The sequence below is a fragment of the Salvelinus fontinalis genome, chromosome 37 (assembly GCF_029448725.1).
Source record: "Salvelinus fontinalis isolate EN_2023a chromosome 37, ASM2944872v1, whole genome shotgun sequence".
NCBI classification, from domain to species: Eukaryota; Metazoa; Chordata; class Actinopteri; order Salmoniformes; family Salmonidae; genus Salvelinus; species Salvelinus fontinalis.
In genome coordinates this window covers 31,219,470-31,244,242 of record NC_074701.1, presented here as the reverse complement: position 1 = coordinate 31,244,242, position 24,773 = coordinate 31,219,470, and the positions used below count along the sequence as shown (strand labels likewise).

Sequence of the window (24,773 nt, the reverse complement as noted above, 5' to 3'; positions counted from 1 at the left end):
TGTGCTTGCTCTAGTTCCTCAACGGCACAGCTAAGAGAGCTCAACAAAAAGCACCTTATAGTTGAAGACTGAGGTCATAAAAGTGCATTGAAATGACTTAGGAACTGTACACACTTTGGAGAGTTGTGTAGCCACTTGGAGACACCAGTTAGCCCTCTCACTCAGACCCTTGTCATTTTTTTGTCTTATCATGCTCCTGTTCCATGTTTTTGTCTTATCATGCTCCTGTTCCATGTTTTTGTCTTATCATGCTCCTGTTCCATGTTTGTCTTATCATGCTCCTGTTCCATGTTTTTGTCTTATCATGCTCCTGTTCCATGTTTTTGTCTTATCATGCTCCTGTTCCATGTTTATGTCTTATCATGCTCCTGTTCCATGTTTTTGTCTTATCATGCTCCTGTTTCATGTTTTTGTCTTATCATGCTCCTGTTCCATGTTTTTGTCTTATCATGCTCCTGTTCCATGTTTTTGTCTTATCATGCTCCTGTTCCATGTTTTTGTCTTATCATGCTCCTGTTCCATGTTTTTGTCTTATCATGCTCCTGTTCCATGTTTTTGTCTTATCATGCTCCTGTTCCATGTTTTTGTCTTATCACGTTACTGAATGTATCCCAGAGTATTTTCCGATTTTGTTATTGACAAATGCGGCGAAAATCAATGATTGGATCCAGTGTCAGGTGAACTGTTGTGTACTCAGCTTCGGTCTAAACATTTCCCCATTATCTCCAAACTGTTATCTTTTAATCACTACCATGGTTATGCATGTGCTTTTCATATTTCTTCTGTAAGAAGCATTTAAATGTATCCCTATCCATATAGGACAATTTCCATGAGTGTAAAGGGTTAATGTAAATAATGTTGCATTGGGACAAATTCAAACCACATGATTTCACGTTATCACATAAAATGAACATTTAGCAGACGCACTTATTCAGAGTAATTAGGGTTAAGTGCCTTGCTCAATGGCACATCAGATTTTTCACCTAGTCAGCTCGGGGATTCAAACCAACGACCTTTCAGTTATTGGCCCAACGCTCTTAACCGCAAGGTTACCTGCCATCACGTGATCATGTGAAATTCCGTAAGGGGTATGCTCACTCAAAGCCCACATGCACATCTGGGAAATGTCAACCATGCAGGAACATGTAGCACATAATTAATACCCAGTTTGTTCTTGCCTCCCTCCTGTACTTGGATCCTCTCCAGCTCAGCCAGGCAGGGGGGCTCTGAGGAGGAAACACACCAACACTTCAGTACATCACTTCAACACACACACACACACACACACACACACACACACACCTGGCCAAATTGTAGAAAATTCAGATAGGCGTAGAAAGGAGGAGAGAAGAGAGAGAGGGGAGAAGAGAGAGAGGGGAGAAGAGAGAGAGGGGAGATAGGAGAGACACATCAACGGACACACAAGCACACCTTTCCCCACAGTATACTCACTCTGTCTCCAGAAGCAGAGGCACCACTCGGCTGTAGAAACCTTCCCGTCCCTGTAGGAGTCACAGGAGTTGAAGAAGGGTCGGATGCAGACCTCATACTTGTCCAGGTTAATGGCTGCCAGCTCGGCCTGGTCCAGATACAGATCACTGTTGGTGTCCAGCTTAGAGAACATCCAGCCTACAGAGTCCTTACAGCTGACCACTACGCTCCTGTCCAGGACTACAGACAGAGAGGGAGATATGATACACACATAGAGACACACGCACAAGCTGGCAAACATACACATGTTCAGACACACACACACGCAAGCACACACATGTTGAGATACACACGCACACCCACAATGAAAAGGGGAGAGGAGGAATGAGTTATAACCCACACAGACAGATCAAATATTCATAACAGTGGTAGAGGTCAGGATTAGAGTGACTCCAAATATCACTAGGAAAATAAATGAGAATATCCACAATGTTGCATCTGATATGATGCTGGCCCTAGTTTACTTTTCCCTTATGCAGTGCTGGTCCTATTTAACTCTTACCTGATGCAGTGCTGGTCCTATTTAACTCTTACCTGATGCAGTGCTGGTCCTATTTAACTCTTACCTGATGCAGTGCTGGTCCTATTTAACTCTTACTTGATGCAGTGCTGGTCCTATTTAACTCTTACCTGATGCAGTGCTGGTCCTATTTAACTCTTACTTGATGCAGTGCTGGTCCTATTTAAATCTTACCTGATGCAGTGCTGGTCCTATTTAACTATTACTTGATGCAGTGCTGGTCCTATTTAACTCTTACCTGATGCAGTGCTGGTCCTATTTAACTCTTACCTGATGCAGTGCTGGCCCTATTTAACTCTTACCTGATGCAGTGCTGGCCCTATTTAACTCTTACTTGATGCAGTGCTGATCCTATTTAACTCTTACCTGATGCAGTGCTGGTCCTATTTAACTCTTCCCTGATGCAGTGCTGGTCCTATTTAACTCTTACTTAATTTTTATTGTTTATGTTATTTTTATTTAACCTTTATTTAACTAGGCAAGTCAGTGCTGACCTTAATGAACTCTTACCTGATGCAGTGCTGGCCCTATTTAACTCTTACCTGATGCAGTGCTGGCCCTATTTAACTCTTACCTGATGCAGTGCTGGCCCTATTTAACTCTTACCTGATGCAGTGCTGGCCTTATACTAACTCTACTGTACTGTCTCTTAACTTTATTGAGACAGTTATGAAATGACAGAGAAGGTGGGATAACCTTTTAAAGGGTTGGAGCGTAGTTTGAACCACGACCTGCAGTGGGGAGAGGAGTATACCTGTCTCAGCTGGGAGTATTGCTGGTAGATCACAGACTCTGAACCTGTACCATCTACCTCCTACCTGATCCAGAGGTAGCCCCTGCTGTGTTGCTGGCTCCAGTCTTGCTGTTGTTGTTCAGCTTGGCGTTGCCCTGCAGCAGCTGGAACCAATCCCTCAGCCTGTCCCCCAGATCAGACAGGTCCTGCCCTGTACAACTCTCTATGGGGGGGGGGGGGGGGACAGAGAAAGAGAAAGAGACAGAGACAGAGGGAGAGAAATAGGGAGAGAGAGAGAAAGTTATTGTATAGCATTGCAGTTTGTGTGTGTGCATGTGATTGTGTACTCACCATGCTTGACCTCTGCCTCTTTGGTTGGGGCCGCAGTTGGACAGGGACAAAGACCTGAACACTTCATAGTCAACTCCTTCCCTGTGAGGCACGCTTGCTGCTCCAGTTTACACTGCAACACACACACACGCACGTGCACACACACCTCTTATCAGGCTATGTATCTCTGTGTTTTGTGTTTATCAGTGAATTACAACACGGCTGTAATGTTGTTGTGTTTCTTGGATCTAGAGCTTGTACATAATGCTTCAGATATAGTTAGAGGTTAACAGTGTGGACAGCCTCCATAGACATACAGATATAGTTAGAGGTTAACAGTTTGGACAGCCTCCATAGACATACAGATATAGTTAGAGGTTAACAGTGTGGACAGCCTCCATAGACATACAAATATAGTTAGAGGTTAACAGTGTGGACAGCCTCCATAGACATCCAGATATAGTTAGAGGTTAACAGTGTGGACAGCCTCCATAGACATCCAGATATAGTTAGAGGTTAACGGTGTGGACCGCCTCCAGAGATGTACAGATATAGTTAGAGGGTAACAGTGTGGACAGTCTACATAGATATAGACAACACAAAGACAAAGGGCTGTGATAAATAGCCTCTGAGGACCAGAGAGTTGTTGTGGTGACGCATCTCTACCATGTGTTTCTATTGATTTATGCTTTATCTTCTCTGACCTTGTTGAGAATGATGTGTTGAAGAGGAAAAGGGAAATTAAATGACTAAGTTCGATTCATATAAAGGCTCATTTGAGATATAAGAAAATTGTGACTTGTCACTTTGTGTGTGTGTTGCTGTACCTGGGAGGCGTAGTTGTGTCCGTCAGAGCCACACACAGGACCAGAGGAGGAGATGGGACAGGGCTGACATCCTCCTTCAGGAGACCTCAGGGCAGGCTGCTTCAGTCTACAGAGCGTGCGCGCGCAAACACACACACACACGCACCACGCGCACACACGCACCACACACACACACAGTATTTGAGCAGGCTGCTTTACTTAAGACACAGAGGACAAAGAGGTTCTGCTTCCAATGGCTTGGTGGCAGCAGTAATGTATACTGAACAAAAATATGAATGCAACATACAACAATTTTAACAGTTACAGTTCATATAAGGAAATCAGTCAATTGAAATAAATAAATTAGGCCCTAATCTGTGGATTTCATATGACTGGGCAGGGTCACAGCCATGGGTGGGCCTGGCTCCCAAGTGGGTGGGCCTGGGAGGGCAGTAACACAGCAGAGGCTACCTCTGGATCAGGTAAGAGGTAGATGGTACAGGTTCAGAGTCTGCGATCTAGTAGTATCACCCACTGGGGAGATAACCCATTCTGATTGGCTGGGCCTTTCCCCACAAAAGGGCTTTATTTTATTATTACAGACATAAATACTCCTAAGTTTCACCAGCTGTCTGGGTTGCTGGTCTCAGACGATCCCTTAGGTGAAGAAGCCGGATATAGAAGTCGTGGGCTGGCGTGGTTACACATTGTCTGCGGTTGTGAGGCTGGTTGGACAAACTGCCAAATTCTCTAAAACGACGAATTGGCATGCTGGCGGCAGGAATGTCCACCAGAGCTGTTGCCAGAGAATTGAATGTTAATTGCTCTACCATAAACTGAGGCGGCTTATGGTAGAGAAATTAACATTAAATACTCTGGCAACAGCTCTGGTGGACATTCCTGCAGTCGGCATGCCAACTGCACACTCCCTAAAAACTTGAGACATCTGTGGCATTGTGTTGTGTGTCAAAACTGCACATTTTAGAGTGGCCTTTTATTGTCACCAGCACAAGGTGCACCTGTGTAATGATCATGCTGTTTAATCCGCTTCTTGATATGCCACACCTGTCAGGTGGATGGATTATCTTGGTAAAGAAGAAATGCTTACTAACAGGGATGTAAACAAATTTCTGCACAAAATTTGAGAACATTTCTGGGATCTTTTATTTCAGCTCATGAAACATGGGACCAACACTTTACATGTTGCATTTATATTTTTGTTCAATGTCTTCACACTAGCAACATTACAGTGAATTGTGTTGCATACATCAGTTCGGCTTTGAATTTCACCTCAGAATAAATCTATATATTTATATTTTATTTTGTGAAAGCTTGTGTTGTGATAATGTAGTTTGATGGAGGTTTTCTACCTGTTAACACATCCACAGACATGTCCTGAGGATCCATCCACAGGATCCTATCACAACAACCACAGGGTATTTATAGAGCTAGCGACGTACAGTATCAGTACAGTACACCTAGAGGTGTTTAATTATCTGTCTGCAGCACAGGAGATTGGTGGCTCCTTAATTGGGGAGGACGGGCTCGTGGTAATGGCTGGAGGGTCACTCCTTTCCAGCCATTATTATGAGCCGTCCTCCCCTCAGCAGCCTCCTGTGGTCTGCAACACAGCAGTATCATTAAACATCAAGCTGTAATGAGGGAGAGATTAATTAAGAAAACACACTTTACTGTTAGAGAGCTAACTGTAGAAAAATTATTTAATTCACTAACCTTAGAATTACCATTGAATGGGGTGTGAGACCAATCTACACACACTCACCTGTGCTCGAGCTTCTTGCGGTTGACACACACAGCCCTCTGGTATCCCTGGGCGATACACACCTTGTTTCGGCTACACTTCACCTTCTGACAGGGGTCTTTGGTGGTGTCAACATCTGTGGAAAGACAAGGAGATGCCATTTCCATTGCTATTCACATGACCCTAACACATCTGGACAAGAGGAACACCTATGTGAGAATGCTGTTCATTGACTACAGTTCAGCATTCAACACTACTGTTCCCTCCAGGCTCAGAACCCTGGGTCTGGACACCACCCTCTGCAACTGGATCCTGGACTTCCTAACGAGCACACTCTTAGAAAAAAGGGTTCCAAAACAGTTCTGTGGCTGTCCCCATAGAAGAACCCTTTTTGGTTCTAGGTAGAACTCTCTGTGGAAATGGTTATACATGGAACCCAAAAGGTTTCTACCTGGAACCAAAAGGGTTTTACCTGGAACAAAAAGGGTTTTACCTGGAACAAAAATGGTTTCTTGAAAGGGTTCTCTTATGAGGACAGCCGAAGAACCCTTTTTGGTTCATCAGGTTTATCATGAAGGCAGTCAAATTCCTCGTGACTGTTTAGTCACGGTAATTAGGCTTCTCCAAGCTGCTGATGGTCATTAGTAGCCTACCAAACTTGCTAACTGCGTGGTACTCAGCACTCTATTGTTCCTCTAATCACTCTGACATCAATACAAATGTAATCGGAAATCTAATCAAACACTTAATGAGAACCCATGAGCTCATGTTGCGCAATATTTCTATAGGCTATGCAATTGCAGAGAAAACCGAGTGATGGCCTTTACTAAAAATAGGAAGATCCCATCAGCTTTCTATAGGCTAGGCCTACTATATTTATTTCTCAACTTTCCTAATATTATGCACATTGCTTATTTTTACAACAGGAGTATAGCCTACTTGGCTGGCATGAAAATGAAACACGGGAAAAGCGTCCTCCATTCCCTATTTAAGTGCATTGACGACATATATTTGAGACAGGTGCATGATAATGGTCCGTTCTAAATCAATTTCACACATATATTATTTAGTACAGTTGTGCCCAAAAGTTTTGAGAATGACACAAATATTAATTTCCACAGTTTGCTGCTTCAGTGTCTTTAGATATTTTTGTCAGATGTTACTATGGAACACTGAAGCATAATTACAAGCATTTCATAAGTGTCAAAGGCTTTTATTGACAATTACATGAAGTTCATGGAAAGAGTCAATATTTGCAGTGTTGACCCTTCTTTTTCAAGACCTCTGCAATCCGCCCTGGCATGCTGTCAATTAACTTTTGGGCCACATCCTGACTGATGGCAGCCCATTCTTGCATAATCAATGCTTTGAGTTTGTCAGAATTTGTGGGGTTTTGTTAGTCCACCCGCCTCTTGAGGATTGACCACAAGTTCTCAATGGGATTAAGTTCTGGGGAGTTTCCTGGCCATGGACCCAAAATATCTATGTTTTTTTCCCCGAACCACTTAGTTATCACTTTTGCCTTATGGCAAGGTGCTCCATCATGCTGGAAAAGGCATTGTTTGTCACCAAACTGTTCCTGGATGGTTAGGAGTTGCTCTCGGAGGATTCATGGCTGTGTTCTTAGGCAAAATTGTGAGTGAGCCCACTCCCTTGGCTGAGAAGCAACCCCACACATGAATGGTCTCAGGATGCTTTACTGTTGGCATGACACAGGACTGATGTTAGCGCTCACCTTGTCTTCATCGGACAAGCTTTTTTACGGATGCACCGAACAATTGGAAAGGGGATTCATCAGAGAAAATGACTTTACCTCAGTCCTCACCAGTCCAATCCCTGTACCTTTTGCAGAATATCAGTCTGTCCCTGATGTTTTTCCTGGAGAGAAGTGGCTTCTTTTCTGCCCTTCTTGACACCAGGTCATCCTCCAAAAGTCTTCACCTCACTGTGCGTGCAGATGCACTCACACCTGCTTGCTGCCATTCCTGAGCAAGCTCTGTACTGGTGGTGCCCCGATCCCACAGCTGAATCAACTTTAGGAGACGGTCCTGGCGCTTGCTGGACTTTCTTATGCGCCTTGAAGCCTTCTTCACAGCAATTGAACTGCTCTCCTTGAAGTTCTTGATGATCCGATAAATGGTTGATTCAGGTGCAATCTTACTGGCAGCAATATTCTTGCCTGTGAAGCCCTTTTTGTGCAATGCAATGATGACGGCACGTGTTTCCTTGCAGGTAACCATGGTTGACAGAGGAAGAACAATGATTCAAAGCACCACCCTCCTTTTGAAGCTTCCAGTCTGTTATTCGAACTCAATCAGCATGACAGAGTGATCTCCAGCCTTGTCCTCGTCAACACTCACACCTGTGTTAACGAGAGAATCACTGACATGATGTCAGCTGGTCCTTTTGTGGCAGGGCTGAAATGTAGTGGAAATGTTTTTTGGGGATTCAGTTAATTTGCCTGGAAAAGAGGGACTTTGCAATTAATTGCAATTCATCTGATCACTCTTCATAACATTCTGGAGTATATGCAAATTGCCATCATACAAGCTGAGGCAGCAGACTTTGTGAAAATTAATATTTGTGTCATTCTCAAAACCTTTGGCCACGACTGTATATGTAAATACAAGATTAAATCAAGAATAGTCTGATGGGTGACAATATTACTCTATCACTTGTGAATGATATATTATCACTTGTGATAAGAAACAATGCCTTTTTTTTGCAACTTTTTCTAATCATAGTCGCACACCTCATGTGGCCTAGCCCATAGGCCTATATGTTTTGGTAAAGTTTGTATAACAACTAAAGTAGCCAAATAACACATTCAACGATTTACAAGGGGTGTAGAGCCTAACTGGCATACATAAGCAGTGAGTGAGTTTCAAATTTGGGGAAGATCCTTTTCACCATAAAAATGCACCTTTATAATAAAAGCATTACATGCATAATTGCATTTGCGGTCGCTTTTGATAATGGTGTTTTCCCGCTAATGGAACATTCACACTTGTAGCCTACTACCATGTGCGCATTGCTGCGCTTATAATGTGTGTGAAGAAATAGCCTAATAGTTTATCAACATTTTAAACTAAACGTTCTGATCTGTTGCGTCAGCCACATTGCGTAAAAACGTTTTTTTGATGCTAGTGGTTGTATTTATTTGGGATCTATAGCATCCCACAACTGTCCCAGACTATGTTTGGAATATTTATTTCTTGCACAGAATAGCATAGGTCGACATGTGTACTATGGGGGATAGTAGATTGACATAGGCTAGTGCTTTTGCTGTTCGTTAGGCCTACTCATCTTGTTGGCTGACGAAAAGTAAATGTGAACAGTTATCCAATATCTTCAATATGTACAAGTCACCCACAACAAGAGGGTCGATGCTTCGGACATCGGGGTGGGGGCTGTCCTATCCCAGTGTTCTGCCTTTGACTTCAAGCTACATCCCTACATCTTCTTCTCCCATCGCCTCAATGCCACGGAAAGGAACTACGATGTGGTGAATCGGGAGCTTCTCGTGGTGAAATTGGCAGAGGAATGGAGGCACTGACTGGAGCGAGCGGAACATCCGTTCATCTACCATGGTCCCGGACGTGTCCTCATTCATCGCCACTTGCACAGTTTATGCACAGAACAAGACTCCTCGGCAAGCTCCAGCTGGTCTCCTCCAACATCTGCCTGTCCCCCACCGTCCCTGGTCTCACATCTCCCTGGACTTTGTCACGGGTCTTCCCCCATCTAATGGCATCACCACCATCCTGACCGTGGTGGATCGGTTCTCCGAAGCCGCACACTTCATTCCTCTCTCCAAACTACTCTCTGCCAAAGAGACGGCCCAGCTCGTGGTGCAGCATGTCTTCCGGATCCATGGACTGCCTGTGGAAATGGTCTCCGACCGGGGTCCTCAGTTCTCGTCCCAATTCTGAAAGGTGTTCTGCACCCTCACTTGGTCGTCGGCCAGCCTGTCCTCCGGGTTCCACCCCCATTCCAATGGCCAGTCGGAGCGAGCCAACCAGGACGTCGAGACCACCCTGTGCTGCCTGGTCGCCGCCAACCCAACCACATGGAGCCAGCAGCTTGTGTGGGTTGAATATGTCCGCAACACCCTTCCCTGCTCTGCCACGGGCCTATCTCCCTTCGAGTGTCCCCTGGGGTATCAGCCTCCGCTCTTCCCTGAGAAAGAGGAGGAGGTCGGCATACCTTCTGGACAGATGTTTGTCCGCCGCTGTCATCGTACCTGGAGGAGAGCCCGGTCGGCCCTCCTCAAGACCACCTCCAGGTATCGACGACAAGCAGATTGCCATCAGACTCCGGCTCCCCGGTATCATCTCGGGCAGAAAGTATGGAGTCTCGCAAACCATCCCCCCGGTTTATCAGCCCTTTCCCCATCTCCAAGGTCATTAGTCCCTCTGCTGTTTTGTCTTCTGTTGCCCTGTACCTTTTGTATACACCCCACCTTTCATGTATCCCGTATCAAGCCTGTGTCTCACAGTTCCTTGTCTTCCATTTCCAGGCCCACCCCTCCTCCCCGTGTCGTCGATGACCATCCGGCGTACACGATGAGATGCCTCCTGAGGGTTTGACCATGGGGAAGGGGATTTCAGTAACTGGTTGACTGGGAGGGTTATGGCCCGAAGGAGAGGTGCTGGGTCCCCGCTAGAGACATCCTGGAACCCAGCCCTCATCGCCGACTTCCACCCCAGTCAACCAGGCATGTGCCCAGGTAGAGGGGGGGGGGGTACCGTCACACCCTGATCTGTTTCACCTGTCTTTGTGCTTGTCTCCACCCCCTCCAGGTATCGCCCATCTTCCCTATTATCCTGTGTACTTATACCTGTGTTTTCTGTTTGTCTATTGCCAGTTCGTCTTGTTTGTCAAGCTTACCAGTGTTGTCCTGTCAGCTCCTGTCTTTTCCCAGCTTCTCTTTTTCTCACCCTCCTGGTTTTTGACCCTTGCCTGTCCTGACCCTGAACCCACCTGCCTGACCACTCTGCCTGCCCCTGACCCTGACTGCTGTCCTGTGCCTTTGCCTCTGTTGCTGTAATAAACATTGTTACTTTGACACAGTCTGTATCTGGGTCTTACCTTATCCTGATAGACTTATGAAGTGTGTACAGCCTGCACAAAAAAACTAAGCAGAGCTCATACCTTTAACTTCTTTGGGACAGGGGGGCAGTATTGAGTAGCTTGGATAAAAAGGTGCCCATAGTAAACTGCCTGCTACTCTGTCCTAAACGCTAGAATATGCATATAATTAGTAGATTTGGATAGAAAACACTCTGATAGAAAACACTCTGAAGTTTCTAAAACTGTTTGAATGATGTCTGTGAGTATAACAGAACTCATATGGCAGGCAAAGACCTGAGAAAAAATCCAACAAGGAAGTGGGAAATCTGAGGTTTGTAGTGTTTCAACTCTTTGCCTATCCAAGTTACAGTGGAAATGTGGTCATATTGCACTTCCTAACGCTTCCACTAGATGTCAACAGTCTTTAGAACCTTGTTTGATGCTTCTACTATAAAGGAGGGGGGAATGAGAGGGGATTGAGTCAGAGGTCTGGCAGAGTGCCACGAGCTGGTCATGCGCATTCACATGAGAGGTAGCTTGCGTTCCATTGCAGTTCTGAAGACAAAGGACTTCTCCGGTTGGAACATTATTGAAGATTTATGATAAAAACATCCTAAAGATTGATTCTATACTTAGTTTGACATGTTTCTACGAACTGTAATATGACTTTTCGTCTGAACTTTCGCCTGGACCTGCCAGCGCGTCGTCAGTTTAGATTGTGTACTAAACGCGCAAACAAAAGGAGGTGTTTGGACATAAATGATGGACTTCATCGAACAAATCAAACATTTATTGTGGAACTGGGATTCCTGGGAGTGCATTCTGATGAAGATCATCTAAGGTAAGTGAATATTTATAATGCTATTTCTGACTTTGTTGACTCCACAACATGACGGATATCTCTTTGGCTTGTTTGGGCTCTGAGCGCTGTACTCAGATTATTGCATGGTGTGCTTTTTCGGTAAAGCTTTTTTGAAATCGGACAGCGGTTGCATTGAGGAGAAGTTTATCTAAAGTTCCATGCATAACACATGTATTTTCATCAACATTTATAATGAGTATTTCTGTAAATTGATGTGGCTCTCTGCAAAATCACCGGATGTTTTGGAAGCAAAACATTACTGAACGTAACGCGCCAATGTAAACTGAGATTTTTGGATATAAATATGAACTTTATCGAACAAAACATACATGTATTGTGTAACATGAAGTCCTATGAGTGTCATCTGATGAAGATCAAAGGTTAGTGATTCATTTTATCTCTATTTATACTTTTTGTTACTCCTCTCTTTGGCTGGAAAAATGGCTGTGTTTTTCTGTGGCCATGTACTGACCTAACATAAGCGTTTGGTGTGCTTTCGTCGTAAAGCCTTTTTGAAATCTGACACGTTGGCTCGATTCACAACAAGTGTAGCTTTAATTTGGTGTATTGCATGTGTGATTTCATGAAAGTTAAATTTTTATAGTAATTTATTTGAATTTGACGCTCTGCATTTTCACTGGATGTTGGCCATGTGGGACGCTAGCGTCCCAACCATCCCAGAGAGGTCAAATACCTTTCAAGCTCATACCTTGAGATGCTCTGGCCCAACAGAAAACTAACATCACAATGCCAACCTGTAACCGAAAGGTTGCAGGATCAAATCCCTGAGCTGACAACGTAAAAATCTGTCATTCTGCCCTGAGCAAGGCAGTTAATCGACATCCACGTCTACAGTGGGTTAAGGCAGCCACCCGCATCTCTCTGATTGAGAGGGGTACGGTTAAATGCGGAAGACACATTTCAGTTGAAGCCATTCACATTTCAGTTGTACAACTGACTAGGTATCCCCCTTTCACCAACCACAGCTGAACTGGAGAAACTGCAGAAGCTGCAGGCACTACTAGAGTCCTACAGGTAATCTTCTCTATCTCACTATTAGTGTTATAATAATATTGTGTGTTTGTGTAAGAGAGAGCGAGTGGGTGAGTGAGTGAGAGAGAGGGTGTTTGTGTATATAACAAGTCTCTCACAATTGACTGGAGTGATTTTGAATTATCTTTCACTGCAGGTGCTTGACTGAACTTCTGGGGGAGAGAAGTACATTTCCTGCTCAGTTGTGTCGTCTGATTTGTGCCATCTCCTTCGGGTCATGGAGAGCTCCGATGATGACACTGCCTACATGATAAGATTCAAGCTAACATTCACAACAGACCTGGAGAAACGCAAGGAAAACAGCAAGCTCACATGGCTGAAGATCGCCACAGCACTCGAGCCAAGGTTTAAGGACCTGAAGTGCCTTCCCAGACCTGAGAAGGGTGAGGTGTGGGCTTTGATCAGCAACTTGCTGAAGGAAGAGAGGCCTGCACAGCAACCTGATAAAGCAACAAAGTCAGACACCAAAGAAGAAAGTCTGACTCCACAGTCTGACTTCCCAGTTGCAATGCTTGCGGTTAGCCACTGTCACCGATTCCTTCCAAACCACTCATTGTTGAATTTGCGATTTCCAACTTGTTGTGTGATGTTTGTGTCCAATGGCCGATGAGCACCGATACGTTTTATCTATATTTTCTCTTCATTATTTCTCTTCATATGACAAGGATTAAAAAGGATTTGCCAGTAGATTGTCGACTTGATTCATGATGATGACTGGTAGCTAAGATTGTGAAAGTATGATGTTGACATGAGTCCAGTCAAAGCTACTGTACATATAACGTGATTTTTTTTTTTATAACGTTATTTCTGTAGCCAATGACCTTGAGCCTTCTGGAAGGGCACTTCTAATCTAAGTCTATGGCAGTACACAGGAGGGCCCACATTCTTGATGTCTCCCTTACTAAAGGTGGGTGATGTAGTGTCCCATGAATGACAGAACACTGAGCCAATCACAGTGCAATGTTCATATTTTCTGCTGGCCTGCCCCAAAACCACAGAAAGCACTGAGCTAGGTTGAAACACCTGCATTTTTGAGCTGCCTGTTTGTACGCGGCTTTATTAACTCAATGATATACAGTATATCACAAAAGTGAGTACACCCCTCACATTTTTGTAAATATTTGAGTATATCTTTTCATGTGACAACATTGAAGAAATGACACTTTGCTACAATGTAAAGTAGTGAGTGTACAGCTTGTTTAACAGTGTAAATTTGCTGTCCCCTCAAAATAACTCAACACACAGCCATTAATGTCTAAACCGCTGGCAACAAAAGTGAGTACACCCCTAAGTGAAAATGTCCAAATTGGGCCCAATTAGCCATTTTCCCTCCCCGGTGTCATGTGACTGGTTAGTGTTACAAGGTCTCATGTGTGAATGGGGAGCAGGTGTGTTAAATTTGGTGTCATCGCTCTCACACTCCCTCATACTGACTGGTCACTGGAAGTTCAACATGGCACCTCATGGCAAAGAACTCTCTGAGGATCTGAAAAAAAGAATTGTTGCTCTACATAAAGATGGCCTGGGCTATAAAAAGATTGCCAAGACCCTGAAACTGAGCTGCAGCACGGTGGCCAAGACCATACAGCGGTTTAACTGGACAGGTTCCACTCAGAACAGGCCCCGCCATGGTCGACCAAAGAAGTTGAGTGCACGTGCTCAGCGTCATATCCAGAGGTTGTCTTTGGGAAATAGACGTATGAGTGCTGCCAGCATTGCTGCAGAGGTTGAAGGGGTGGGGGGTCAGCCTGTCAGTGCTCAGACCATACGCCGTACACTGCATCAAATTGGTCTTCATGGCCATCGTCCCAGAAGGAAGCCTCTTCTAAAGATGATGCACAAGAAAGCCCGCAAACAGTTTGCTGAAGACAAGCAGACTAAGGACATGGATTACTGGAACCATGTCCTGTGGTCTGATGCGACAAAGATAAACTTATTTGGTTCAGATGGTATCAAGCGTGTGTGGCGGCAACCAGGTGAGGAGTACAAAGATAAGTGTGTCTTGCCTACAGTCAAGCATGGTGGTGGGAGTGTCATGGTCTGGGGCTGCATGAGTGCTGCCGGCACTGGGGAACTACAGTTCATTGAGGGAACCATGAATGCCAACATGTACTGTGACATACTGAAGCAGAGCATGATCCCCTCCCTTCGGAGACTGGGCCGCAGGGCAGTATTCCAACATGATAACGACCCCAAACACACCTCCAAGACGACCACTGCCTTGCTAAAGAAGCTGAGGGTAAAGGTGATGGACTGGCCAAGCATGTCTCCAGACCTAAACCCTATTGAGCATCTGTGGGGCATCCTCAAATGGAAGGTGGAGGAGTGCAAGGTCTCTAACATCCACCAGCTCCGTTTTGTCGTCATGGAGGAGTGGAAGAGGACTCCAGTGGCAACCTGTGAAGCTCTGGTGAACTCCATGCCCAAGAGTGTTAAGGCAGTGCTGGAAAATGATGGTGGCCACACAAAATATTGACACTTTGGGCCCAATTTGGACATTTTCACTTAGGGGTGTACTCACTTTTGTTGCCAGCGGTTTAGACATTAATGACTGTGTGTTGAGTTATTTTGAGGGGACAGCAAATTTACACTGCTATACAAGCTGTACACTCACTACTTTACATTGTAGCAAAGTGTCATTTCTTCAGTGTTGTCACATGAAAAGATATACTCAAATATTTACAAAAATGTGAGGGGTGTACTCACTTTTGTGATATACTGTATATATTTTTCATACATTGTTTGCAGACTGATATGTGACCCGTATTAATGCCAAAATAACATGGAAAACAGGCAAGCCCCCCCCAATTTTGTTTTTATATATATGTTTTTTTCCCTTTTTTTTTTGTTGCAAAAAATGTTTTACTGAGGAGTGGCTTCCATCTGGCCACACTACCATAAAGATCTGATTGCTGGAGTGCTGCATAGATTGTTGACCTTCTGGAAGGTTCTCCCATCTCCACAGAGGAACTCTGGAGCTCTGTCAGATTGACCATCGGGTTCTTGGTCACCTCCCTGATCAAGGCCCTTCTCCCCCGATTGCTCAGTTTGACTGGGTGGCCAGCTCTAGGAAGAGTCTTAGTGGTTCCAAACTTTAGAATAATGGAGGCCACTGTGTTCTTGGGGACCTTCAATGCTGCAGAAATGTTTTGGTACCCTTCCCCAGATCTGTGCCTGGACAAAATCCTGTCTCGGAGCTATACGGACAATTCCTTCGACCTCATGGCTTGGCATTTGCTCTGACGTGCAATGTCAACTGTGGGACCTTATATAGACAGGTGTGTGCCTTTCCAAATCATGTCCAATCAATTGAATTTACCACAGGTGGACTCCAATCAAGTTGTAGAAACATCAAGGATGATCAATGGAAACAGGATGCACCTGAGCTCAATTTCGAGTCTCATAGCAAAGGGTCTGAATACTTATGTAAATAAGGTATTTCTGTTTTTTATTTCGAATACATTTGCAAAACTTTCTAAAATCCTGTTTTCACTTTGTAATTATGGGGTATTATGTGTAGATTGTTGAGGAAAAAATGTATTTCATCCATTTTAGAATAAGGCTGTAACGTAACATAAATTTACTGTACATATACTACTCATCATACCAAAGACATTTGCAAGACTAGCCACATCCTCTAATTACCTGGCTCCATCTGCACCTTTGTTTAAGAAACAAAATATCTTATGTATTTACGACATTAATGCACGCCAATTATGCACTCAATTTACAAATACTCATACCTCACAGACAGTTTACCTAAACCCTTCAATGGATTCTTCCAGGTTCATTCTGAAATACATTTATGGACCACAAGACACTGCGATAACCTTCACCCTCCCTACTGCCGCACCTCATAATTCTTTATCAGATAGAGGTACCATACTCTGGAATTCTTATCTTCACATTGTCAAAATCTCATTATCCCTCAATTACTTCAAACGAAGACTGGGGGTCAGCCTGATGAACCAAACTACCCAATAATCCCCTCCATGTAACGCTCACATGCACGCACACACACGTGCACACACGTCATGTACAATATAATTAATATGCTTTGTTTGACTGAATCAACTTTTTTTCGTGTACTTATATTTGTGGTGTAGTTTTCATATCAGCCCTTTTAGGCTTCCAACCTCACCTGCACACCGTTTTTACCAGTTTATATCTGCACTGTTTTGTCTTTCACTTCTTTTCTTTAGTGTGAATAAATAAAACCTAAAACATCACTTTTTAGTTGTTTAGCCAGACAATAAGCATTCAATGTCAGATTGTGGTAGTGTGCAGTTCTACAAAACTACCTTGTTTGGTGAACAATGTCTGATGTTTGAGTATTTAGCCAAACAATAAGCATTGCCAGTAAGATGTTGGTAGTCCAAACTGTTGACTGAGTTTTACCTGTGTGTATGAGGCGTGTTAGGCCCAGGTGTGCTCTTAATTAAAATGCCAGGTAAAATAAAGGAGTATGTGATGGAGGTTAAAGTGTGTGGTAAGAGATACAGAAAGAAACTAACAATGATAATGAACATATAAAAGCAACTTTATTAACCCTCAACTCAAAATATAGCTTCAATATAAAATGCAAATGGCAAGTAAAAAGTCTATAAAAAGTATTAGTGTACAACTTTGGCAGTAGAAATACACTCCATTACTGAAGCTCTTCTGCAAACAGTCTTTAAACACAATTTCTAGTGCATCTCTTGCAGAATCAATAGCCTTTTTGGAACATCTCTTGCAGAATCAATAGCCTTTTTGGAACATCTCTTGCAGAATCAATAGCCTTTTTGGAACATCTCTTGCAGAATCAATAGCCTTTTGGAACATCTCTTGCAGAATCAATAGCCTTTTTGCAACATCCCTTGCAGAATTAATAGCCTTTCTGGAACATCTCTTGCAGAATTAATAGCCTTTTGGAACATCTCTTGCAGGCAGTATTAGGTCAACCTAACCTTTTGTAAGATGGCTTCCAACATTCTCCATCAATATCCTTGTTGTTTAGGCTTATTAATACACACCATTAAATGGATAGTAAAATGTGGTTAAAAAGTATTTCTCTGGTGACACACTACATAACCAAAAGTATGTGGACACCTGCTAGTCGAACAAAATGATGGGCACTAATATGCAGTTCTGCCCAAACCATTATAGTGTGGGAATTGTAAAAGATATGGTCATGTGTCAAGTGTTTGCAGACGGGAGAAGTATGGTATTGAAGAATCTGTGAATGGAAAATATTGCAACTGTCCTGTTAGGGCGAAAGAGGTCGAGATGTCAAGGATCAGGGCTGTACAGCAGATCTCCTATGTGGAGGCAGTGAAGAGAGTCGAAGGGGCAATAGGCCACAGTGTTGAAGAAGATATGGCGATGCATGCATTACAACCAGTTACTAATGTTTAAAGTCAATCAAGTGTTCTGGATACAATCATTGTGAAGGTGAATTTTGTAGCATTTATAGTCACAGTGTTTGATTGTACAGCATAAGTGTCTAAGAAGTTGGACATCATATCTGCAGCCGAGAAGTTTTTGGGGCAACAAGACTTCATGGCAGAAGCAGTGCAAGGACTACTGTTGCTAGGAAATGTCCTTCTGACCTGATTGGAATTGTTTGTTTGTTTTTTACATAAAAGCAGGTTGATTTTGTTCAGTTAATTTATTTTTTGATAGTTTGTATGATATTTTATTTATTTTTTATCCTTATTACCCACCCGCACATCTACCCACACATCCAATTGTTGCAAACACCTTTACACCATAGAAGAAAGAAAACCCCGCAGACACTAGGCCCTCCACAGAATGAGTTTGACACCCCTGGTTCAGAGCATCTGCTCATTGAGGTAAATAAAGGGGCATCAAACAATGCCTATTACAGAGCCACACTGCTCAGGTGCAGGGGCAGGACCTTCAAGGGGCTGCGCTCTCTCAATGTGGGCGTGTTCTTTTGTCTAATGGTGGAGAGCAAACAAGCTTTTTACTGTAGATGCATTACCGCATAAGAATGTTCAAACAGAGGTCGTGTTGCATTGAGCATGTGGCTAAAGTTAATACCTTCTCTGTAGGTTTCTATCAGATGCATGGGGAGGGGACCACACAATAAGGGTAAAGATCTATAGGAGGAGGGACATTTTTTCTTCATGAGTAAGCTATATTGATTTCCTACTATTCCCTCTGCTATGTGGTCAAACTGGTTTCAATTTTTTTTTTAATTATTATTTTTTTTTTTTATCCCCTTTTCTCCCCAATTTTCATGATATGCAATCGCTAGTAATTACTATCTTGTCTCATCGCTACAACTCCCGTACGGGCTCGGGAGAGACGAAGGTCGAAAGCCATGGGTCCTCCGAGGCACAACCCAACCAAGCCGCACTGCTTATTTAACACAGCGCGCCTCCAACCCGGAAGCCAGCCGCACCAATGTGTCGGAGGAAACACCGTGCACCTGGCCCCCTTGGTTAGCGCGCACTGCGCCCAGCCCGCCACAGGAGTCGCTGGAGCGCGATGCGACAAGGAAATCCCTACCGGCCAAACCCACCCTAACCCGGACAACGCTAGCCCAATTGTGCGTCGCCCCACGGACCTCCCGGTCGCGGCCGGCTGCGACAGAGCCTGGGGGCGAACCCAGAGACTCTGGTGGCGCAGTTAGCACTGCGATGCAGTGCCCTAGACCACTGCGCCACCCGGGAGGCCCTAAACTGGTTTCAATTGCTGAGATGTCTACACCAGTGGAGGCTGGTGGGAGGAGCGATAGGAGGACATCATTGTAATGGCTGGAATGGAAGAAATGGAACGGTATCAAAACGGCAACATATGGAAACCACATTTGACGCCGTTCCATTTATACCATTCCAATAAGCCCATCCTCCTATAGCTCCATCCACCAGCCTCCACTGGTCTACACGACCCTCCTTGAACATGTAACTAGAATCATTGACAATCTGATACCTACAAAAGATAGAGCTGGCATCACATTTACATAATTTTGGGGGGATTGACATGCCCTGGTTTAGTGAACAATGCAGCCATGTAGACGTCTGATGGTGGAGAAGTTAGCCAAACATCTTCTTCTGAGATGGCGGTCGTCCAAAACTATAGAATGTGTGTTGTACTTGTGTATGAGGAGAATGTGTGCACATGAAGCTGCGCTATGAGATAAAATAAACAAAAAGGAACTAACACTAAAACACCCATCTTTATAAACCCAAAACATATCTACAATCTATGATCAATCAATGATGATATGTTCACAGCCTGAAGAGTAGAAATGCACTCCACTTCTAATGGACTTTTTAGAGCATATCTTGACATATGATACACACTCCTCCTCAGGGCAAGGAGTTCGACAAAGTCTCATTTCCTCAGACATGATACCCGACTAGGAACGCAGTCATCAATGGTAGCAGGAAAACATCCTTACAAGCCACAAAGGGTTTCCTGAGATGTTAAACACTTCTTCAGGTCCAGACGTTTTCAATAATGCGACCTCTCAGATCTAGCGGAAGGACCTTTAAGGGGCTGTGCTCTCTCAATGGTTGTGTTCCAGGCAGTGAGGTTGTGTTGCTCTTATGTTAGGATGTGTCAATTTGCATAAACTCTCCTTCCAGACTCACATTAAGCGTCTCCAATCCAAAGTTAAATCTAGAATTGGCCTCCTATTTCGCAACAAAGCATCCTTCACTCATGCTGCCAAACATACCCTCGTAAAACTGACTATCCTACCGATCCTTGACTTCGGCGATGTCATTTACAAAATAGCCTACAACACTCTACTCAGCAAATTGGATGCAGTCTATCACAGTGCCATCCGTTTTGTCACCAAAGCCCCATATACTACCCACCACTGCGACCTGTATGCTCTCGTTGGCTGGTCCTCGCTACATATTCATCACCAAACCCACTGGCTCCAAGTCTTTGCTAGGTAAAGCTCCGCCTTATCTCAGCTCACTGGTCACCATAGTAACACCCACCCGTAGCACATGCTCCAGCAGGTATATCTCACTGGTCACCCCCAAAGCCAACACCTCTTTTGGCCACCTTTCCTTCCAGTTCTCTGCTGCCAATGACTGGAACGAATTGCAAAAATCACTGAAGTTGGAGACTTCCGTCTTCCTCAATAACTTTAAACGTCAGCTGTCAGAGCAGCTTACCGACCGCTGCAGCTGTACACAAACCATATGTAAATAGCCCATCCAACCAACTACCTACCTCATCCCCATATTTTTTTTCTGTTCTTTTGCACACCAGTATTTCTAACTGCACTTTCTCGTGTGCACATATATCACTCCAGTGTAAATTGCTAAATTGTAATTACTTTGCCAATATTGGCCTATTTGTTGCCTTACCTCCTTACTTCATTTGCACACACTGTATACAGATTTTTACGTTGTGTTATTGACTGTATAGTTGTTTATTCTATGTGTAACTCTGTGTTGTTGTTTTTGTCGCACTGCTTTGCTTTATCTTGGCCAGGTCACAGTTGTAAATGAGAACTTGTTCTCAACTGGCCTATCTGGTTAAATAAAAGGGAAATAAAACAATTTAAAATCTTTTTTGCTCAATGCTAAAACCCTACAGTTAACACCTCCTCTGTAGGTCGGCATTACGAGAAGAGACCATACCATATGGTAAGTAGAGGAAGACTAAGGCGGCATGAAGTTTTTTATTAATGGTTTCTAGATCAGCGTTTCCCAAAGTCAGTCCTGGGCCCACACGTTTTGGTTTTTGCCCTAGCTGATTGAAATGATCTAAGCTTGATGAAGAGTTGGGTATTTGAATCAGCTGTGTAGTACTCATTGACATTATTATTCATTCTCAATCTCAAGAATTCTCCTGACAGAATCTCTGTTCTCATTCCTTCTCATTCTGTTTCAAAGCAGCTCTTAAGGCACTATTGGAACAGATATTGTGATGCACAGAGACATGTTGTATTTACATGTATAGTCATCCTATATGGTATCTATGTCTGCGGTGACAGGTATCATCTCATGTTATGGCAGTGTAGGATGAAGAAGACTAAATCAGTAATACAGAGATCATCAGCGGATTATCATAGCAAACCCACAGATACCAGGTTTGAAAATCAAATCCCAAAACAATCCACCCCCATTCGTCAGCCACGGGTCTGTTGTGCGCATGCACACATACAACAGCGCCAAAAAAGAGTCACGGTAATGATCCAGCCTGATCATCACCCTTTCAGTCTGTCATCAACTGGTCTTTCTCCATTTGTCAGCTACACACTCTGCTTCTGGCATTGATTTTGTTTCTATCTCTCGTCCCTCAAACCTCCCTCTGATTATTTTTCTCTCTCTGCCTCTCCCTCTCCTCATCTCTCTCACAGCCTCTCTCTCTCTGTCTCTCCCTCTCCTCATCTCTCCCTCTCCTCATCTCTCTCTCACAGCCTCTCTCTCTGCCTCTCCCTCTCCTCATCTCTCTCTCTCTCTGCCTCTCCCTCTCCTCATCTCTCTCACAGCCTCTCTCTGCCTCTCCTCATCTCTCTCTCACAGCCTCTCTCTCTGTCTCTCCCTCTCTCTCTTGCTCTCTTTCCCTCTGTTCCTCTATCCTCCAGGCTGGTTTGATGCTTCGACCCACAGCTAATTCACACTAATGCATCAGCAGAATCAGAACAGAGCAGGCTGCCTGCCAACTTGGCCCTTAGAGAGAGAAGGAAAAAAGAAAGAGATCTATTTGTCTGACTCGTGCCTTTGCCCTACAGCCGACTGCATAACCGTCTGTTGACTTCTTTAGAGGATTTAACCTCAGCTAAAGAAATAAGAAGAGAAAGAAAATAAATGCAAATAGAAAATACACAATCTACGTTTATAGAAAACATTGTAAATAAATGTTGTTGGTATAGCAGCAGCCACAACACTGGTGCTGAAAGCCTTGGAGTTGTGTTGTGTGTTGTATAATAGCATAAGGTGGTTAGCCCAGTGTTAACAGGCTTCCATGGATTAAAGAATTGCCTGCACCACAATGATGATGTCTCCATAGCAACAGGCTCTATGAGCTGCGGATCTACCTGTGACTTTTCACATAGGCTTTGCGGTATGTTGTGTGAATATTTTTGGGGAACATTTTTATATGGTCTCCTTTCAAACAGCCAAAGTTTTACCACATTCGTCTTTTATAATCCCAGTCCGTATTAGATAGAACGCCTGCCTGTGGGGAAAACAACCTGTGGTTACCTAGGTCACCCCATTGCCTCACAACAAAAACTTGACCCTTTTTAAACTCAATTGTCTTGTTGTCTGCTTCTACTAAACAAGTTAAATGTCTTACCTGTGATGAAATGTTTTCCACACACATAGTCGTGGCATATATGGATACCGGGTCCCCACATTTCCCACGCCAAATAACTTGAAGCCACAGGGCTCTTCATGCAGGCTCTATTTCCCTACTTGGGACCATTGCGATCTATATGTTGGGATATTTGACTTGGTTACATATACAGTACCAGTCAAAAGTTTGGACACACCTACTCATTCAAGGGTTTTTCTGTATTTTTTACTATTTTCTACAATGTAGAATAGTGAAGATGTCAAAATTATGAAACAACATATTGAATCACATAGTAACCCCCCAAAAATGGTAAACAAATCAAAATACATGTTATATTTTAGATTCTTCAAAGTAGCCACCCTTTGCCTTGATGACAGCTTTGCACACTCTTGGCATTCTCTCAACCAGCTAGGTCAGTCGGAGGAAATAAAAGTACAGGCTTTGTCGCCGGCAATACTTTCAGATATAAAGAAAAATTGGCAAAATGTTGACGGTATGCTAAAGTTTGTGAAAAACATCTTGGTTTGAAAGGTGTATGTGATTTGTAGCTCAATCTGCCACATTATATTTCTGAGAACTCTCTGTCCCTCTCTCTGTCTCTCTCGCCCTCTCAGTACCCCTCTGACCCTCCTTCGCTCTTTAAACAAACATCTTCCTTTATCCGTCTCCCTCCACCTCTACACTGTCTTTATCCGTCTCCCTCCACCTCTACTCTGTCTTTATCCGTCTCCCTCCACCTCTACTCTGTCTTTATCCGTCTCCCTCCACCTCTATTGTCTTTATCTGTCTCCCTCCACCTCTACACTGTCTTTATCCGTCTCCCTCCACCTCTACTCTGTCTTTATCCGCCTCCCTCCACCTCTACTCTGTCTTTATCCGTCTCCCTCCACCTCTACTCTGTCTTTATCCGCCTCCCTCCACCTCTACTCTGTCTTTATCCGTCTCCCTCCACCTCTACTCTGTCTTTATCCGCCTCCCTCCACCTCTACTCTGTCTTTATCCGTCTCCCTCCACCTCTATTGTCTTTATCTGTCTCCCTCCACCTCTATTGTCTTTATCCGTCTCCCTCCACCTCTATTGTCTTTATCTGTCTCCCTCCACCTCTACTCTGTCTTTTATCTTTGTCCCTCTCCTCTTCTCTCCTCAGTCTCCCACCCTTCACCCCCCTTCTCCCTATGCATCTTCCTCACATCCTCTCTCACTTCTTCCTTCATCTCTCTCTCCTTCTCTATCCTTGTTATGTCATAAGAGTGTGCTGCTATTAACTCTCCTTATTAGGCACTGCATGTGGTAATCCAGCCTAATCCAGATTATCACCAGGCTAATCCCTGGAGATTGGGACTGGAGAACGGTGAGCTCAACTCAGTCATCATCATCTCTCATCCTCTGTTTACAAACTCTCTGCTACTAATGTCATCAGAGCTATCGCATATTACTTTTTCCAGGACATAGATAGGCTATACCTCAACTAGCCTGTACCTCTGCACACTGACTCTGTAATGGTGCCCCCTGTATATAGACTTGTTATTGTTAGTCTTGTTGTGTTACTTTTTATTATTACTTTTTATTTTAGCCTACTTGGTAAATATTTTCTTCTTCTTGAGCTGCAGTGTTGGTTAAGGGCTTGTAAGTAAGCATTTCACGGTAAAGTCTACACTTGTTGTATTCGGCACATGTGGCAAAGAAAGTTTGATTTGATTTGATTATATGGAGATGTGACAGACAAACATTGAGTGTACAAAACATTAGGAACACCTTCCTGATATTGAGTCTGTCCTGAAAAGAGCAGGTATTCCTAATGTTTGGTTTACTCAGTGTATTTAGTAATCATGTAGTTTATGAACACACACAGATGAGTGTGTATACAT

General features: G+C 43.8%; 1 protein-coding gene across 2 annotated transcripts in view; it reads right to left on the bottom strand.

The window, feature by feature from the left end:
• LOC129836512 (testican-2-like) overlaps nucleotides 1-24,773 on the bottom strand; it is a 72,729-nt gene that overhangs the window by 7,556 nt on the left and 40,400 nt on the right. For both annotated transcript variants that reach the window (XM_055902801.1, XM_055902800.1), the window contains exons 3-8: nucleotides 5,664-5,778; nucleotides 3,902-4,007; nucleotides 3,096-3,207; nucleotides 2,830-2,967; nucleotides 1,453-1,671; nucleotides 1,164-1,226 (exon numbers count right to left, since the gene is read on the bottom strand). In XM_055902801.1, coding sequence (XP_055758776.1) covers nucleotides 1,164-1,226; nucleotides 1,453-1,671; nucleotides 2,830-2,967; nucleotides 3,096-3,207; nucleotides 3,902-4,007; nucleotides 5,664-5,778 — 753 coding nt within the window. The remainder of the gene's footprint in view (nucleotides 1-1,163; nucleotides 1,227-1,452; nucleotides 1,672-2,829; nucleotides 2,968-3,095; nucleotides 3,208-3,901; nucleotides 4,008-5,663; nucleotides 5,779-24,773) is intronic.